This window comes from Plectropomus leopardus, chromosome 9 (assembly GCF_026936395.1).
Source record: "Plectropomus leopardus strain MGB_pleo_1.0 chromosome 9, ASM2693639v1, whole genome shotgun sequence".
NCBI classification, from domain to species: domain Eukaryota; kingdom Metazoa; phylum Chordata; class Actinopteri; order Perciformes; family Serranidae; genus Plectropomus; species Plectropomus leopardus.
Window position 1 is genome coordinate 1550001 of NC_142184.1, and position 20420 is coordinate 1570420.

Consider the following 20420-nt stretch of genomic DNA (forward strand, 5'->3'; position numbering starts at 1 on the left):
CCTCCAGCGTGTGGCGCTCTAGACGACCTCCTATATCTCCTATAAGAGCCGCCCTGGTTAGTATATTTCCTGCATGTTCACTGATGATCTAAATAAGTTATGTTAATGTTTCTCCTGTTGCGTTTTTTTAAAACATCGCCGCTGAGAGGCTCCGAAAAGTCGCTAAATAGCGATAAAGTCGGCATGTTAGTAGTCCTCCTCTCCTCCGTCACCCTGGGACTTTAGATCGTCTCGTTCATTTGTTTTTTTGTAGTGGAAATGTTGTTTTATTGCGTAACATCCGTAACAGTGTCCCCTACACTACAGAGAAAACACTGACTGACGGAAAATCTCGTCATTGATGGGGTTAAGAGTTAAAAAAAAAAAGAAGTTGCAGTTTGACGCAGCATAATGCGGTGTGTGTAGGACTGGAGGAGCGAAACCATGGCAACACGGGACAAATCAAAGCAGTTTATTATCATCGGTTCTATTTATCGGAATTATCGCTATGACGTCATAAGTCCCATGATTACAGTTATTGTGCATCCCTGGTAATTATTCATGCATTGTGTAAAGAAAATAAATGGGAAATTAAATAAATATTGTCATTTTTATTAATTTATCTTTGATGTCGTCGGTTTCAGTCCTCCATAATTTAGATGCCAGACTGATTTACTGCTGCGGCGCCGACTCAAACTACAGCAGCTGAGAGGCGAGGAGACTCTGCCCGCAGCCTCGGCTCACGCTGAGAAATGTCGAGCTTTGCGTGGAGACGACGGCGGTTTTCTGTCGGCGTACCTTCAGCTCCAGAACCATCTCCATCCGATACCGACACAGAGGACTGATGTCATTCAGGATCAGAGCCGTGATGATGTCGATGCCGTTGGACTCGTGGGTCACAATGCACGTCTGCAACACACACGCACACGCACGCGCGCACACACACACACACACACACACACACACACACACACACACACACACACACACACAGAGCGTCCGTGTCAGCTCTGAGTCCCCTTCCGTCCCCCTCCGTCCCCCTCCGTCCCCCTGAGGTCTCAGCATACCTGGTTCTCCTGGCAGGGGCCCTGGCAGTACTCGGTGAGCGTCTCCAGGGTCTGAGTGATCAGGTGGACGTTTGATTCGTTGATGTAGAGGCCCAGCAGGCCCAGGCCGCCCGTGGTGCTCCCGCACATGATGTCCAGGAACTGAAGAGTCTCACACACCAGGTTGTAGTTGGTCTTATTGTTCTGGCAGCGCAGGAAGTTCTGCAGACACACACACACACACACACACACACACACACACACACACACACACACACACACACACACACACACATTCAGAGAAGCTGACTGATATCCCTCTGATACACTCGGACATCACCTGTTCAACTTTTAATGAGCAGGACGTTACTAGGATTTTAGGATGTCTCTCAGATTTTAGGTCATTTCTGGGACTTTAAGATGTTTTGGGGACTTTAGGACATTTCAAGCATTTTAAGACATTGCTAGGAATTTAGGATGTTTCTAGGATTTTAGGACATTTCTGGGATTTTAGGACATTAAGGACATTTGTAGGTTTTTAAGACATTTCTAGGGTTTTCAGACATTTCTCAGATTTTAGGACATTTCCCGGTTTTAAGACATTTAAAGGAATTCAGGATGTTTTTAGGATTTTCGGAGCTTCACACTGAGCTCACAGACTCTAAACGTCTCAGTTCGATGTTTCAGATTTTTGGCTCCTGCTGGCTCATCATCAGTCAGCGGACCCACCTGCAGGTCCTGGTTGTGGTTCTCACAGAGCAGCTGGAGGAACCTCAGGATCGGCTTCATGATGGTCACAGCTGGTCCCATCTCCGTCTCCACCTCCCTCTGCTCTGCCGCTGGTTGAACCGGCAGGGCCGAGGCGCCGGCGACCGGCGCGATGGACTGACCCTGGACCAGCAGCGGGTGCCCTCCGGTACCAGGAAGCACTAATGTCGTAGAGCCTGCTGAGCAAAGAGGAAACGCACACGTGACTCGGAGCGAGGGGAACCATCTCGAATCTTGCCTAACTTTCGTGGATCATTATGGAAGATGGAATTTATCTGCAACTTTCCCCAGATGTTTGGCGAGCCTTTACGGGTCCAAAAATCTTTTTTTTTTTCATGCAGCGTTTGAGACCAAAATGACCAGCATGAGTCAAAATGAATAGTTTGCTCTTTGTGAAAGGCCGTCCAGGTGTTACGGGGTTAAAGGGGAAGAGACGTGAAACATAAAACATAAAAAACAGATAATGAGACAATAAAAACAGATTTTGCAGAGAGACGACTCACCGCTCTCCAGCTCCTTCTCGTTGGCTTTGTGCGTCATCTCGCCAACGTTGACCGACACCGTGGCTTTGATGTCCGTCTGAGCCTCTTTCATGCGGTCGTGGAGAACCTTGAAGAACTTCTCTGACTTGTTGTCGCCCATCATCAGTTTGTAGAAGGAGTTCTGCAGAGAACATTACGATGTTACTAATAATAATAATGATCTTTTTTTTGTTTAGCACCTTTCATACAAGAAACGCAACGTGTTTTCCAAAAAAAAAAGACTCATGCACCGAGTGCTTCACATCAGAAGACATAAAGGCATAAAAAAACGTGTGCATGTCGGTGTATGTATGTGAGTGTATGTATGAAGGTGTGTATATGTATGTTTATGTTCATATATTTGTATGTATATAATATTAGAAAAAAGGGGGTAGGATTTGATAAAGTATTTACTTCCTTTTCGGATATGAAATACTTGTGTTTGTTTACTGAATATGCACAGTGAGCACCTGATCATTTTTGGCCCATATTTTTATTTTATTTTATTTTAATTTGTCATCTGATTTTATTTACCATGTTTGAATAAAGATCTATCAAAATATAAACCTGAAAGTAAAAATAAAATCAGATGAGAAAAGACAGAATGCGTCTTCACACCGATGAGACACACTTGATAATACTCATAAATACATAAGATGGAAAACAAAACCCACTGAGATAATATTCATAAAAATAAGGCTGAGAATAGAGTGTACAAAAAGCATAAAATGAAGGAAAATCCAACATTTTAAAGAGGCGCGGCAGAAATTAAAGCTGTTAAGTCAGAGCTCGTTCGAGGCGAAGTGACGGGTTTTTCTTTGAGAAATATCATGCGAGCGTCTGATATCTAAAGGCAGAGTGCTCCACAGCGTTTCCTCAGCGGGCTCCTCCTCAGAGCGGCGGCTCCGGCTCCGACGGCGCTCACCTGTATCTCGGTGTTTCCTCCCTCCAGCAGGCAGATGGCCAGCTGGATGCTCTCCTGGAAGATCTTGTCGTTCTTGGTGCTCATCACCAGATCGGTGAACAGCTTCGTCCCTCCCTCTCTGTCCAGGCGGCACTGAACCGCAGCCACCGCCGCCCAGTCCCGCTCCTGCTCCACACCTGGGACAACAACGAAATACAGAAAAAATGTGGTTTAAAAAGATGAAGCAGTCTGATCTACAGCAGCTGTGACGCCTTCTTTACACCCTCGTCTGCACAGAACAAAAGTTCATTTTTACGGCTGAAAAAGTTCAGCGTTCAAAGTTTGTATCAATCATGAACAATAATCAGGACGGAAACGAATCAGTTCAGAATCAATGCTGAACTTTAGTGAAATAAAATTATCAGGTTCACTTTTCTTGCATTATTGATTATATCTTTAACTCTGACTCGGCGCTCTGACTCGGCGCTCTGACTCGGCGCTCTGACTCGGCGCTCTGACTCTGACAGGTGGTGTGTCGGCGTGAAGCAGCGTACCTGAAGCTCCGAGCTCAGCCAGGTCGGTTTTCGGGTTATTCTTCTTGTTTGGAAACAGGTAGTTCTGCAGTAAAACTTTCCGCAGTGAAATTCCCTAAAAACACAACATCAAAACAAGTGACTTCAGCCATCAGCTCACACTGTTGACATCATGTGACATCGTATTAAAGTATTATTATTTATGACGTACATTTGTGTTTGCAGAAACACAAATGTACGTCACAAATAATAACATGATAATAATAATAATATGAGCAAATCCAAATTGAATGTAAGAAAACGAAGAAAAAAATGCTGCTGGTTTATTTTTGATAGTACACAAAAATCTTCTTTTAAATCCAAAATATATAATAATAATATGAGTAAATAAATTAATAATAATAATAATAATAATGAAGTAGGAAGAAAATATGTGACGGTTTCACTTATTAAAAGAGTTCAGTTGGATCCAGCAGGTTAGCTTTGTTTACAAAATAAGACCAAAAATAAAATTTTAAAAAATTTTAAAATTCCCTTCAGTCAAAGGATGTGAAAAAACCTCTCTAGTGACAAACTTTCAGACTGTCAAAAAATGTGGTTTTTCAGTTAAAATCTTTAAATTTTACATTTTTAAATTTTGGTTTTTTTTTTATGAACCTTGAAACTTTATTTAGCAGGTATTTGTTTACAGCAGCGTTTACAGTCAAACATTTTGATGCACTGTTGGTGTGTTGCTGGTTCGTGTGCGACAGTCTGCACTAAGTTTGGTGTCAATGAAGCAAAAAACGTAAGAGGAGACAGTTTAAATTTGTTTTACAGTTTTTGATAAAACAGAGTGATGGACTTCATATTTTGTACCACAGTGAAGAGGAAAAAAACCCCAAAATAAAAAAATAATCCACGTCAAATATCTGAAAGAAGTTGTTTAACTGACCTTTTCATCGAAGTCCAGAGTCCTGATCAGCATCTCCTGCAGAGTCCTCAGCACTTTGATACACAGTTTCTCCTCCGAACACATCAGCGCTTTGGTGTGCTGGATCAGCCTGCAAACAAACAAACAAACACACACACACACACACACACACACACACACACACACACACACACACACACACACACACACACACACACACACACACACACACACACACACACACACACACACAGTTTCCCATCATGCCTCTGTGTCAGCACTGCGGCACATTTTTTTGGGACTCATAGAACCTGGACGTACTTTTGTATCTTAAAAGTTTTAAAGAAAAAATGTTGTGATTTTTTTCTTTGACTTTAATTTTATTTTAAATAATTTTTAAGAAGAAAATGTAGCAATTTTTTTTCTTTTCCTATAATTATTAAAAAAAATATTTTTAAAGAAGCAGATGTTGCGATTTTTTCTTTTCCTTTAATATATATTTTTAAAAATATTTTTCAAAGCAGAAAATGTTGGTGTGTTTTTGTTTGCGAATATTTTTGGGTGATTTTTAAAGCAAACAAATATCACCAAAAATGGCACCATTCACCACAGCCAGAAACTGCAAAACAGAAACAGAAACAGGAAGTCCATCGGACTCGGAGGACCTGGACCTACTTAGAGATGAATCCTCCGGACTCGCAGCGCTGGCGAGCGTCCGTCCCCTCCAGAAACAGCAGCTCGGGCTGATGGAGGACGTCCACCAACACCGACAGCTCGGCGTTCACCAGCGGCTTCAGACGCTCCTCCAGAGTGTTGATGATGTCCTGCAGAGTGATCGAGGACACGTTTAGGACGAACAGTTTCACGCGTCTCCTGCATGAATCTGAAAACAGCATCATAGTAGCTCTGACAAAAGGAACGAGCCGCACTCGCTTCACATCAGGAGACACTTAGGAGACACTCGGACTGTCTCCGCTGGAACTGATGATCTGTGACGTCTCTCTTTGTTTGTGCGTTTGTTTTTGTCGACATTTTCTTTTCTTTTTGATGCTTTGGACCTTTCTGTGTGTCTGAAATAAAGTTTGAACTGAATTTATGGTGTTAGAATTAATACTCAATATTTTGATATTTTTTCTGTCTCCTTTTCTTTTTAATTACTTTTTTACTCTCAGTCTCATGTTGATCCAAAAAAACCAAAAACCTGATTTTTTTATATTAACAGAGATTTTCAGGTTGAATGAATATAAAATTAGGAATTAGTGAATATTTGATCTTTTTCTTCTTTACTTGTTTTATACACATCTGTGATCAGTTTTGTACACTTCCACTGAAAAATGAGTTTTCTTTCCTTTAATAATAACTATTACAACAGAGATTAAAAAACAGTATCATTCAGGAAACAGATGTTTTATTGACATCAGAAAAAAGGAATAATAAAACTGTCGCTGTCCATTAGTTCATATGATGTTACAAAAAGACAAATTATCATGTTAGTGCGACTAAAACTGGACTTTTAAAATCCACGTAAACATTTGAGTCTTACTGAAATCGGACTAAATCCAGTTTCTGGACACCAGATAATTGGATTCCTCCGTCACGTAAATACCTCGGTCGGACTTTAACTGGACTCCTGGTCCTGAGCGTGCTCGTATTTGCCGTGCCGGCCTCCCTCGGTAGTGGTATATTTATTATAAATAAAAAATAAAAAATAAAATAAAATCAGTGAGTGTAAGTGTTGCCTCGATGTGAATCTTGTCTCCTCTGTAGCTTCGACAGCAGCTGATGGAGGCAGCGGTCCACAAAAACCGCACAAAATAAAACCAATTTAAAAGAAAAACGAAAAAGATCTCAAAAAGTGCTTAAAAATCCCAATTGTGTACCATCATTTTAAATACGTCATTTTGATCATTATAAATCTAGTTTGCCCTCACTTTTTTTCTTTTTTCCTTTGACATTTTTCCAAAGCTTTTTTTGAGTTTAAAAACAAAAAATCTTAATCTATTAATTCCATGCAATCTGTGGATTTTTTAATCTTAATTCATACAGGTAATCTCACTGAGACGCAGGGTCAGAAAAAAATACAATACAACAACAATTGTTACAGATATGCTGCTCATCGAAAGAAAAAGCCTTTTCCCCATGTTTCTGCTCAGGTTTCAAAGGGTTAAACAGCTTTTAAAAGTGTGTGTGTGTGTGTGTGCGTGTGTGTGTGTGCGTGTGTGTGTGTGTGTGTGTGTGTGTGTGTGTGTGTGTGTGTGTGTGTGTGTGTGTGTGTACCTGCAGTTTCTCGATGATGTTCTTGTAGTCCCAGGGGTTGCTGGGAGCGATGGGTCTGGACGAGCGCAGGGAGGACTTGTAGTTCGGGTTGGAGCGGGACAGAGAGTTGAGGGCAGAGCTGGAGAGCATGGAGCTGATCTGAGCCTCCAGGTCCAGAGGCAGAGAGATGGAGCGACTCTTAGCTGGAGAAAAAATAAATACATTTACAATATATATATATATATATATATATATATATATATATATATATATATATATATATATATATATATATATATATATATATATATATTTACACACAAACATCAACAACTACAAGGAGAAAATGAAATCAGAGTCAGTTCTGGATCTTTTAGAGGTGAGACCATAAAGCGCCGTATGGAGGGTTTTTATTTAAGTGCTTTCTATGAAAATTTAACATGAAACTCTCACTCTGAGGGACACCCTGCTCACTTTTCCTTTAACCCTTCGAAACCCGAGCAATTTTTCTTCTTTCCTTCAGTAACATTGAAAAAAGGCAATGAGCAACGCAAAAGAAAGTACAAGAAAAATAGCTGAAAATTAGTTAGTAGAAAAGAAGAGGAAAAAAGACGTTTAAAAAAATAATAATTCTTAAAAATAATTTTGAATATGTAATTACAATAATCATAAATATAGGTTTTCCCTTTTTTATTTAGTAACATAAAAACAGATATTGCTTTAGTAAATTTGGTTGATGCAAAATGATTAAGGTGTTTTTTTATGTCTGAAACATTTAGATTAGCTCGTTATCTGAAGAAAGCAGACGAGAAAACGAACTCTTGATCAAGATGAACTGTAGATTTATAAAATGTAGTTTTCAATGTACAGCTCTTTTTTTAACAAGAAAATTGGTCATATATTAATTTGTCACGTAATTTATCTTTTTGTGTGCTTTTTTCTTTTCTCTGATATCTGTAAAACCAGAAGACGACAATTTGAATTTGAATTGTGTGTGTGAGAGACCTGTCATGGCGAGGGTCTTGATGCAGGTCTCCACCTGTCCTCGGTGCTGCTGCTGCAGCCAGGGACAGTCCAGCAGACGCACGGACGACTGAAGCAGCTGAGTCACGATGGTGTGATGAGTCTGACAGAGCGAAAGAAATTTGGAAAAAAGAAAATTAAATTAAATGCACATTTAATTTCCACGATACGATGTTGTTTCTCTGCAGTGGAACATGTGGGAACAACAGAGACCCCGACACGCCGCTGCAGGTTTGGTGTCTCTTATTCCAGCAGTGAAACATTTATTTATTTCTGATAACGTCAGAAGCACCTGGGAGGACTGATGTTCATCATTTTGACTCAGGAGGAGGACGAACATGATGAAACGGCTTTATTTTGTTATTATCTTACTGTTGAATTTTACAAGAAAACATGTTAACCCAGAAATGTCCTAAAATCCTAGAAACCTCCAGAAATCATGGAACAGCTTAAGATCCTAGACATGTCCTAAAATCTGAGAAACGTAATAGAATCTGAGGAATATCCTAAAATCCCAGAGTATAACCTGAAATCTTAGAAACGTCCTGAAAACATCCAAAAATCATAGAACATCTTAAGATCCTAGACATGTCCTAAAATCCAAGAAATGCCCTAAAATCCCAGAAACATCCTAAAATCACAAAATGTTCTAAAATCGCAGAAATGTAATAAAATCTGAGAAACATCCTAAACTCATAAAAACATTCAAAAATCCTAAAAAAACCTGTTCGGGGCCGCGGCGACTGGCCCCTGGCCTCCTGTCGTTTCCAAAAGTGGCCCCTGAACAGAGCAGCTGAGTGTCTCTGCTGTCCAATAAACATGATGTCATCACAGAACCGGCGTGTTACGTGATATGTTATATGACGAAAAGCGTGTCGGGCGTCACCTGCAGAGACGTGCTGTTCTCAGAGAACGGCGAGCTGAAGAAGGCGTTGATGGTGTCGAAGACCACGTTGATGATGTATTTCTCCAGGATCGGGTCCGAGAGGCGTTTGTCTCGTTTGTTACAAACCTGCAGAGGAAACACAGCACGCCATATATATATAAAATAAGTTGAATTAAAATAATAGATTTTATTACATATTATAATATTTATTTTTTTATTTTTAGTATTTTTAGTATTTTTTTTATTTTTTTATTTTTTTATTTTTTATTTTATTATGTTTATTGTTTTTGTTATTATCATTATATTAATTTAAGTATTGATCTATTTCCATATTTATTTTTATCGTTTATCGCTCGATGATTTAAATACATATTTCTGGCTCCCCCTGCTGGGATGCACTGCAGCTGTTTTCATGTGTGAATTTATAATTAACTCCATCTGTGGGTTTTCTTTTTGTTATTGCTGAACGCAAACGTCTGACCCCAAACGCCCGTTTGGAAATTTTAAAAAATAAAAAATAAAAAAAAGATATAATCCGAGGGCTGTCTTGACTTTTACTTGATTTGTCTTATTTAACAAGCAAATACAAGTGTAGTTAAAAAATAAATAAAATTTAAAATAAAATTGAAAAAAGCTATAATCAGAGTGCTGTCCTGTGTCTTATTTTACATGCAAATACATGGGTGGTTTTATAATAAATAAATTAAATTAAATTAAATTAAAAATAAAAAAAGCTATAACAGGAGTGCTGTCCTGATTTTGAAGCACCACTGATTATGAACACTTTCATTACGCTTTTAAATAATATTTTTCTTGAATTTTTGACTCATAAAAATGTGTCTGTGCATGACAAAGTAATACTTTGTTCAAACACATAAAAAGTGACAGTACTGGAGTATTTCCTGAAGTACTTTGTCCTGGACAGATTGTCTGTGTCTCTGTGTCAGTGATGGACAGGAGGACAGTGCTGTTACCCGCGCCATGTCCACTGTGAAGTCCTCAAACAGCTTCCAGATGTGATTGGACGTGTAGATTTCCTTCATCTCCACCTCTGTGTCCACGTAGCAGTGATTCACGAAGTTCACATACGCAACCTTCACCTGGGGACAGAGACACCGAGACAGAGACGGGGGGACAGAGACACCGGGACAGAGACGGGGGGACAGAGACGGGGGGACAGAGACACGGGGACAGAGACACCGAGACAGAGACACCGAGACAGAGACGGGGGGACAGAGACACCGAGACAGAGACGGGGGGACAGAGACACCGAGACAGAGACGGGGGGACAGAGACACAGAGACAGAGACACCGAGACAGAGACACCGGGACAGAGACACGGGGACAGAGACAGACACAGACAGACACAGACAAACACAGACAGAGTTCATGGTTCATACACTTTTTTTGACTAATACATTTCCAGGACTTTTCCAGGACTCTGAGGCAAATTTTAAAGACCAAACAAACGACCACTGATGCTCTTTATCCTTATCGGTTCTTTTTTGGCGATTTACTTTTTAATTCTTTTAGATTTTTTTGTTTGGTTTTTTTTTTGTTTGTTTGGTTGTTTTATTTTTTGTGATTTTTTTGGCAATTTTTGAAAAAAACATTTTGGCAAGTTTTTACTTTGGGCAATTTTTAAAGAAAACATTTTAGGGGTTAAAAAATAACTTTTTTGCAATTTTTGAAAAAAAAACATTTGGGCCATTTTTTAATTATTATTTTTTGCAGTTTGTTAAGAAAACATTTTAGCTTTTTTTTCATCAAAATGTGCCTTTAAATCCCAGACGTTTTCTTCAAAAATAACCAAAGTAACACGATTTATCACCAGAAAAAAACAGAAATAATCATGGACAAAATTCTGTGACATTTCCAACTTTTCCAGGACTGAAAACAGCTATTGCTAAATTCCATGACTTTTCCAGGTCTTTTCTGACTCTACGAACGCTGAGAGTCAGTTTATTATTTCAGAGAAAAGTGGTTTAAAAGTCTCAGTGACAGAAAATCACACAGACGTGAGATAAAACACGGTAATGTTGCAGAGACGCGCTGCGTTCATTTCAACCTCCTAAAGAAAAGATTTACTCCATAAAAAAAATTTGGCCGTTATTTTAACACAGGTGTGTCGCAGCTGTATGCACAGGATCAAAGGTTACACACACACACACACACACACACACACACACACACACACACTCTCTCTCTCGGTACCTCGGTGATGCAGTCCTCGTGTGTCACCACTCTGACCACGTCCTCCAGAGGCAGCAGCGACGTACATTTGATCTCCGTGTAAACGTTTTTCCCCTCGGCGCAGGCCGCCAACAGCTCCACCAGAGAGATGTGATACCTGCAGGGTGAGACGAGCGATTCTCGACTTTTAAAGGAACCTTTTTTTTGAAAACTATTCTGCATATGTGAAAAACATAAACAGACAAAAGACAACAAAAACTCAGCAGCGATGATGAATGAAGATGGTCGAAGGTCTGACAGAAGGAGGCGGGAAGTCGTTTACAACCACAACATCATTTTTTATGTTGTTGTGTCTGTGTTGTTAATGGAGACTTTTGTCCACGCTGGTCCACTATCAGAGACAGTTACCACAGGGACCACTCAGGACTGCTCACATTTATGTCCACTACAAGCGTTTTTGCCTCCAGGTGTCCGAGAGCATTTTATAACGGATCCCAGCACTGAAATTAAATGTTTTCTTTGACGTAATGCAGTCCGTTTGTTACTGGGACCGAGTCTCACTCAGAGGAGACATTTCGCAGGAGCAACGTCAGCAGAAATGTCAGCGGAAACGTCAGTGGAAACGTCAGCGGAAACGTCAGCGAGCGCTGCAGAGAGAAGCGCCGAAAAGACAGAACACCTGGCCAAGTGTTATAAAAGGATTTTAACACCACGGCTGAATTTATTTCAAGAATGTGAGTCTAAAAGATTTCAAACAAGACTTCTTCACGAGCGAGACGAAACGATAAAAAACGTTTAATTTCTCTGTCGACCTTCAACCTCCAAATCATTAGCAGCTTATTCTTGAGACCAAGTGGACGTTTGTGCCAAATTTGAGGCAATTCCCAGCAAGCAACTTTGGGTTCTTAAAACGTTCTGTGAATGTTACAATGCAACCAACGCAATGTTTTAGTGAGGTTTTCGTGTTTTTGTTGCTGTTAACATATCACATTACATTTTCATTTTGTAAAAAAGGTCTGTAATCTCAGTCCTCAGTAACATTTCCTGAATGTTTCTTCGAAAACGTTCTCCCTTTGTTCTCATGTAACATTGTGGGAACATTTTGTCAAAAAACATTTTATGATCTGTCACCTCTCAACATCACCAAAACATCCTCAGAGTGCTGCAGTTCAAACGTTACGTCTATTGGAGACTGTAAACGGACTGATAAACGGATATGATCAGATCTGGAGCCAGATTAGTGTCTCAGCGAGGTCTGCTGAGTCACGGTTTCCTCCAGGTGTCTCTATTTAACCAAACTGGATCACCATGGTAACTAATGCCCAATCCCCATTGTAGCTGATGCTGGATCACCATGGTAACTTACGTGTCAAACTTCACCTGGTCGGGAGTAGTTTATGTTCTGAGTTTCAGCTTGAAATTATAATCAGATAATCAGCGTCAACATATGAACTGAAAAAGTTAATAATACACTTTATATATGACTTGTCGAGCCGTAATGTTACATAAACGCACAGTTATCATTGTGCATTACAACGCTTTATTTGATGTTCTGTTATTCTGCAGTTTATCAGTGATGCAGAAAATCTGAGACAGATTATTTTTCACCTTATTCATGTGTTTACGGCTCCCACTGAACTACTGAATGTGTGTGATCACATTAAACATGAACAGGTCACTAAATATTTTTAATCAGGATGATGTTAATTAACATGAATTTAACATAAAATGCGATATAATTCCTTCAAATCGTACGTTATGCTTACAGATAAGTCTGCTAATATTGAACACATATTATTCAATTTGACTTTGATTCGTCTAAAAACTAAAGCGATTTATAGTCTCCTTCCTGAATATAGTTCTTGATTATAATGTTTAAATCTGCTGCATCAGTTTAAAGTTTCAGAGCTGCAGAATGAGCCGCAGTGATATATCGCCTACAAAGATCGTCGATATTAACGTGTGTATTTACTTAAACGTTATTTTGTGTAGCTCCCGCCTTTAATGAAGCAGCAGTGTCACTTTGTGATCTAATAATGTTTAATATTGATTAAACGCTGTAGGCGGCACGCGATCGTTTATTTTTAACGCGTCATTTGACTCATTTCTGAGAAAGTCGAGAGCCAATGAGCGCGAGGACACCCAGAAGCGTCACCAGACGGATATTTCGTACATTTACGGCTCAAAAACATGGCGGTCTCCCGATCCGGCCACTCACCTGCAGCTCACGCTGCCACGTGTCCAATCCGCGCTCCCTGCGTCCTCTCAGACGCGACTGCACCCACAACGGTCCGCTAGGTTTTGGTTTTTCGCTGCAAAACAAAATGCGCGCAAATGCGGCCAGCTGACGACGGCGATCCTCCGCCATGTTTGTTTTCCTTCTGAAGTCACGTTTGATCACGCGAGATTCCATGAGATCACGGAAAATGTACATAGTGGCCGAAAGTGGAATTACGCCGTTGGGGTCGGTCACGTGACGCACTCTGAATCCAAAAAAAGACTTTTTTCTCTTAGTTCAAAACAGAAATTAAATCAGTTGGCCATTTATTTCACTAATGTATTTATTGTATTTCAGAGTTTTTGGTAAAAAAAAAAAAAAGCTTTTTTTTTTCTTGTACTAACAAACTAATTCCTATTTCAAAGGAATTAGGAAGGACATTTGTTTCAACATTTTAATTCTGGATCAAACACATTGATATGATTGAATTTATATGTCTTACTGGAAAATACCATATCCATAAAATTAACTTCCTTCAAACCAAACCAAATATGGTACTTATTACTTTATTTTTTTATTACTTATATGGTACTTATTTTGTGTTGAACTGCAATATCTCAAACAAGAAAGCCACAAAAACCTCTCAAATACTTGGAAAAAAAATTAAAAATTATAATGAATTCATACAGGATAAGGATGTATGTATATGCATTTTATGATGCAATATTTACCAAAAAAAGAAAGACCTTAATTGGACACTTATAATTTTACATCTCCCTCAGACACTCTGGAATTGTTTTTACATTGTTTTTGTTCTGTCCTCTTAATTTAATTTATTGTAATTTTATTTATAATGGATTCTTTTTTCTGATTTTGGTTAACTATAAACGGCGAGTGTGTGGTTTCACGATCCGGCCGAATCGTCTCGTGTGTGCGTTCTCACAATCACAACATTAAACATCGTTTAAATCTGTCATTACGTCTGCGTTCTCCCACATTTAAACAATCGGTTAACTAGTGTGTACCAGCCTTCAGTCAGCATTTAGCCTCACGGGGACATTATTTAAAATGATAAACATCCTTTAAAAGCTCATTGAACGTTAGATTGAAATGTTTTCTTTAAAACATTATTGCAACTTATAGGTAACATTAGCCAATGTTGTGGGAATGTTCCCTGCTGGCATGGTTCCCTCAGGGATTTCCTGAGGAATCGTATTCACAAAAATGAGACGAATGCAAGGTCAGCCTGAGCTTGACCTTTGACCACCAAAATCTAATCAAACATCCTCGAGTCCACATAACGTTTGTGCTGAATTAAAAAAAAAACTTTGATCCTTTTCATTAAGTTTTTCCGTTCTATAATTCTCCTTCACGCCTTTCAGAGGTAAATATTGTATTTTTTTCCGCTCTACATTTGTCTGACAGTTTCAGATGTTGCAGTTTTCCCGACTGCTTCCCACTGAGCGTGCACAGGCTGTTGAGGTTGCCGTGGTTACCTGAGCGGGCTGCTCTCGCCGACGCCCTCCCTGCTCTCCGCCATCAGCTCCAGCATGTCGTTGAAGGAGGCCTTGTCGTTGTAAAAGACGACCACGTCCTCGCCGGCGTTGGTCAACTGCAGACAGAGAAACAGCGTCACGTCAGCACAAAAACGCACCGAGACATTTTTTTTGTCCACAGTGACGCGTCCTCGTCCTCACCTCGGTCATTATCATGTCCTGGCACTTCTTGACGTACTTGCCCTCGGCCTTGATGATGGTGTGGAGGAAGTTGAGGTACTGGACGTGGCGGCCGTGCGTGGCCAGGCAGTGGATGAAGTGCTGCAGGACGCTCTCGGAGATCTCGCTGCACAGCTGGTAGTTATTGTTGAAGATGTGCTGCACCGTCTCCGCCTCCAGCAGCTGCAGACGGACGGACCGCCAGAGTTCACAACTTTTCCATTTAACGTCAATCAAAACATTTTTTAAATAAATCACTTTGGTCATTAATTCAGTTTGTGAAATGTCAAAACCAGAGCGTGATGAAGTTTTAACCAGCTAATGTTGGACTTCTTTCAGCCAAACAAACCGGATTTATTGGCATTTTTCTTTGTTTTGAGTCATTCAGTTGTCTATAAAACATCAGAGAAAAGTTGGCGGCTTGTTTGTCCAAGAATCCAAAAACTGCAAAATGTATTAATTTAAAATTTACAACCAAACCAGAAAAAACACACAATAAATTATATCATTTTGTCACCCTGTGTGCTTTTAACTAAAAATAAAATTCATTCCCATTAAAATGTTTTTTTTAAATATTTTTTTAGAAAAGATGCCACAAAATCAGACTTTTGCAGCAACGGTTGTCTAACTGACTGAGCAGTTTTAGGAGCAGCGTACCCCGGGGTTCAGGAACAGGTTGAGGTTCTTGTGCAGCAGAGCCTGGTTCTCCTGGTTCCCCATACAGAACTTCTGTAGGAACAGGTGAGTGTACCTGATGATCTCCTGCATCTTCACGTCGTTCTGCAGACAGACAGAGAGACAGAGGGATAGACGGAGAGAGAGACAGACAGGGCTGAGAGGGTTAATGTTTAGACTCTTTCCAAACTCTTTCCAACATTAACATGTCAGGAGCAGAGCTGCATTTCTCCAATCAGCTTTAAAGGGTCATTTGTTTCCTGTAGTGTAGGGCTGGGCCATATGGAAAAAAGTCTTATCACGATAATTTTTTTGATATCAGTCGATATCGATATATATCACGATATACATCAAATCAGTGTTTCTGTCGAGCTTAAAGGTCCCTTTGACTCCTCAGTGAGATATGAAGATATCATCAGGTTAATGTTGGTTTAAATATTTATTTTCTGTCAGACATTGAACATGACAAATATACTGTAGAACAGCATCACCAGCTGGAGGACCTATTCTACTAAAACTCACAGAGGTCCAGTTACTAAAATGTCCTCCCAGCAAAGGTCCGAGCCTCATACATAAAATCAATATCACCATTAACTGAACATTTTACTTTGATTATGATTAATGAACGATTATTTTGCCTTTTGCTCTTTTTTTGTGGTTTGTTTTTTGCCCTCATAGTTCACTGGCACAGTTTCATGTGACCATGGTGTGTTGGAGTGTAATAAACATATGATTTATTATTATTTATTAAACTTACCAGCATTATATAAAAATGAAAAGCTCCATCTTAAACAAACTTCAGGTAAATTGAAGCACATTGTGCTGATAATAGGCCAACCTCTCCTGACTGCAGGACTCTGACTTCAGCTTCTGTCAAACTTCTGTGCTGTTAATCATTTTACTCAGGAATTAAAAACTTTTGAGTCGGCCTACTTCTCCTATAGCTGCCAACAGCCTGCCAACATTCACAGTTAGAGAAAGGCTGAAAATAAGCTCATGTGCTTGTGGCCCCGGGCCCCAAAAATATTACATCTGCCCCTGGTAATAATAATGAGAGCTCAGTGCGAGCGGCTGGATGAGACACGGAGCGATGCGTCCTGGTGTTTCTAAATAATTCATCCAAAGTCTGATTAAAGCTAAAAACTAACACAAAGTCGTCTGTAGAAGTCTGAAGAAGTCACTTTCATCTCTGCAGATGTGTCTGTTTCAGACACTTTGGTGCTGTGAGGAGAAGCTGCGCTCTGTTTGTCTGTCTCACTGCGCTGCTGTCGGACCATCAGCTGTTTGATCCGCCGTGATGAAATGCTGTGGCTGTCAAACACTCAGCTGTGCTATAGTCAACAACGTCTTAAAAGCATGAGAACCATCCTTTAATCTGAGATATGTCCTAAAATCCAAGGAATTACTTAAATCCAAGAAATGTCCTAAACTCTGAGAAACATCCTAAAACCAAAGAAATGTCCTAAAATCCTAGAAACATGTACGGGGCTGCTGTGACTGGCCCCTGGCCTCCTATCATTTTGCAGAAGTGGCCCCCAAACAACGCAGGTTTATGTTCCTGCTTTACTGTATTTGTCGTTTAAGCGCCTTTTAGAGACAGAAAACCAAAACTGGATCAAACTGATCAATAATAAACTGAAACTGAAGACGTAACAGTCTAAAAAAACTAACCGACCTCCATCAGTCAGTTTCCAGATTCTCTTTCAGTCGATCAGCAGCAGCTCAGTGACTCTGTTAGGGGGCTTTTATTTTGGCGGGGTGCAGTCTTACCTGGTCGTAGGACACCTGCAGCAGGTCCAGCATGACTTTATGAGCTCCCATGTTCTTCAGCAGCCTCTGCTGCTTCTTCCAAACCCCGCTGCTGCACATCTTATTCAGCCTCTCCAGGATCTGCAGAGGACACAGACAGTGAGACAGATCTTTCATGACTGTCTCAGACTATGACAGCTGCTGTTAACTTTGCTGTTTAATCAGGATTCATTATTCAGTTACACTGGAATATTGATATTTTTCAACCAGGCTCCTTTTATTCATTTTTATGTTTCTAAGTGACTCCTGAGAACCATATACTGTATATAATATATATTATATTATATATATTATATTATATTCCTCAACCAGGAAATTAATTTCCAGCATCCTGATCAAGTTTTATGCATCAATTTATGATGGAAATATTATATAAACAAAAACATAAAATACAAAAAATGGGCTTAAAATAAAATATAATGCAGTAAGGCTCTGGGGCATTCTGTTTGGCTTTCACGTGCTTTTTTTCTTCTGGAGGAAGAAAATAAATCAACATAATGTCAAATAAACATGCATGCTTTAAAAACAAACTTAATAAATAAAAAAAACATTGTATTTCAGTTAAAGGTCTGAATTTATGGAACATCTGTAGTGAGGTATGGAAAAAATACAGCAAATATTAATATCATTTGGATTAATGTAACATTTAATGACTGGAAGCTAAAATCGATTGAAAATAAAAGAAAATGAAAACAGTTTGATCAGTTTGATTGCTGAACTTTAGAATGTAATTTCATGTTTTTTTTAAATCATGATGTTTTGCAAATCTTTTTTTTCTTCTCTGTAACTTCTGACTAAATGTTATTTTACATCAAGATGACGGCGTGAGAAATTTGGGAAATACTGGATTTTGGTTACTTAACAACAACTTTACACTACATGGTTCAAGTGACCCAATTCCGATTTTTTTCTCCCATGTGACCCAGTTCGGATATGCGTTATGACCGTGTCAGCAGAAAAAAAGCACATGGAGTCGGATATCTTCAGATCCGAATCAGGCCTCGATCACATGTGGATGAAAATCCGATATGAATCGGATATCTGCTGATGTGACTGCAGCGTAAGCGGACAGATCGGATTCACCCTGTTATTGTTGCATGTCTTGAAAAATGCGTAGATCGATGATGTATGCACGCACGTGTCTGCCAAAACAACACATCTGCAGACAATTTAAACTACAACAGCGAAAGCTCGGGGGCTGCATAGACTATTAAAAAAGGAAAACGGCGGCCAGTGGAGTAACGCCAAAGTCACCTGCCTTTTGAGCCTGTGGCGGGAAGAGTCAGACCAGGCGAAACTTAACGTTACGTACAGAAACAAACCAGTTTATGAACAAATATCCAAGAGCGGGGTTACAAACGGATTCAGCTGGTTGCAGTATTAAATCATGCTCGGTGAAACTCAAGAATAATAAACCAAAAGAGTTTCACATGACATAACGGGGAAATATTAACTCAGGAGCTGCAGGAGAGACTGGCGCTGAATGATAGGCCTGTCACCCAGCCACATGGTTGCCATGGTTATGGAGATTCAAACGCCCGGTTTCTAAAAATGTCAGAGCACTAAATCAGAATTGGGCATTAAGAGCTGCAGTGTAAATGCTGCCTTATACCAACAAAATATCAACGTAATTTCTTCTTTTTCTTAAAATTATCTTTAAACACGTGGGCCTTATGAGGGGATTTCTTCAGAGTCATTATGAGCGGGAGGAAAGATTAGACTCTCCTTCCACTCTTTCAGTGTACAGTGTGAGCGTGCGAGTATTGTTCAAGATAGATTTCCAAAAATGTGATCTTATCCTTTTTTTCCTTCTTTATTTCCATTTATGACATTTGTTATGCAGATTGAATATTGTGAAAATATAACTGCACGTAATTATTCTGACCAGTGAAGAAAACAACAGACTAAAGCAGGAGCACAACATAAAAGACCTCATCAACAAACAGAGAAGTAAAAGCCCCGCCCACGCTGACTGACTGACAGGCGACCTGTTGGAGGTGCACCACAGAAACACCATGACAGAGACGGAGACCAAAACAACCCCAAATCAGATAAGACTGAAGGACTGCGGATGGACGAGTAATCTCACCTCTTTGACCTTCTGGTAGTTCTCGTTGCCCTTCTCCAGCTTCTCCTTCTTGGGCGTCGCGTCCTCTGAAGCTCCCTGCAGGACGCAGAGAGGAAGACAGCATATGCAACTCTCACACACATTATACACACTGGAATCATTCGTACAGTATATATGTTACGATTATGAACACATACTTTATGAAGAAAAAAAAAAGGACAGATGAAGACTTCTATGTTAGGCTTGGGCGGTATTACAGTACACCAGGGTTTTTGAGAAATACAGATGGTATTTTTTTCAATACCATCCTAAATACAGGACCACCTTTTTCTATTTAAGTCATTGTATGTAGTGCACAGCACGCACCACCAGAGTTCAGTCTCTACTAGTGGAACAGGCAGCTGAGCTGAAAGACACAGCAACACCTAGTGGTGGAGGGAGAAGTTACAGGACTGTAAACAGCCGGTGGCCAGCAGGCGGCAAGAGATCATGGGGAATAATGTCAAGTTTTTCTACATCTACTTTGGTGAATTAAGGATTTATTTGGACCAAACCGGAGCTGGTGATTGTTGGTACAGTGGACTCACGTACTAGATTACTAACAAGAGGAAACAAGACAGTTTGGGTGAGTTTTATTTTATTTTTGTTGAGTTTGAATTAGCATGTTTTATGAGTTAAAGAGGCTATTAAGCCTCGTCAGTCTTTTGTGACCGAGAGAATTCAAAGGGTGTACGGTTGTATTTCTCTGTTTACTAAGGAAAATAGGTGTGAGAATATTACTTAACATTTTGTGCGTTTCTGTTATGTATTTATTTGTCTGAAAAACTGAAAGCAAGTTGCACTACTGCTGTTTGGGAGCCCCATACACTTACTGTCATATACTTTATACCCCAGTGAAATTTCAGAAAGGTAT

The 20420-nt window shown here is 39.8% G+C and overlaps 1 protein-coding gene across 4 annotated transcripts in view; it reads right to left on the reverse strand.

Moving 5' to 3' along the window:
* itpr3 (inositol 1,4,5-trisphosphate receptor, type 3) overlaps positions 1-20420 on the reverse strand; it is a 73289-nt gene that overhangs the window by 11846 nt on the left and 41023 nt on the right. For 3 of the 4 annotated variants that reach the window (XM_088081581.1, XM_088081579.1, XM_088081582.1), the window contains exons 28-45: positions 19529-19603; positions 17401-17520; positions 15613-15735; positions 14938-15138; positions 14737-14852; positions 11044-11179; positions 9804-9929; positions 8830-8955; positions 7926-8046; positions 6942-7123; positions 5340-5488; positions 4686-4794; positions 3773-3866; positions 3240-3415; positions 2297-2456; positions 1755-1972; positions 1047-1247; positions 778-888 (exon numbers count right to left, since the gene is read on the reverse strand). In XM_088081581.1, the coding sequence (XP_087937707.1) occupies positions 778-888; positions 1047-1247; positions 1755-1972; positions 2297-2456; positions 3240-3415; positions 3773-3866; positions 4686-4794; positions 5340-5488; positions 6942-7123; positions 7926-8046; positions 8830-8955; positions 9804-9929; positions 11044-11179; positions 14737-14852; positions 14938-15138; positions 15613-15735; positions 17401-17520; positions 19529-19603 (2544 nt within the window). The remainder of the gene's footprint in view (positions 1-777; positions 889-1046; positions 1248-1754; positions 1973-2296; positions 2457-3239; positions 3416-3772; positions 3867-4685; positions 4795-5339; positions 5489-6941; positions 7124-7925; positions 8047-8829; positions 8956-9803; positions 9930-11043; positions 11180-14736; positions 14853-14937; positions 15139-15612; positions 15736-17400; positions 17521-19528; positions 19604-20420) is intronic. The other variant, XM_088081580.1, reaches the window with a different exon arrangement.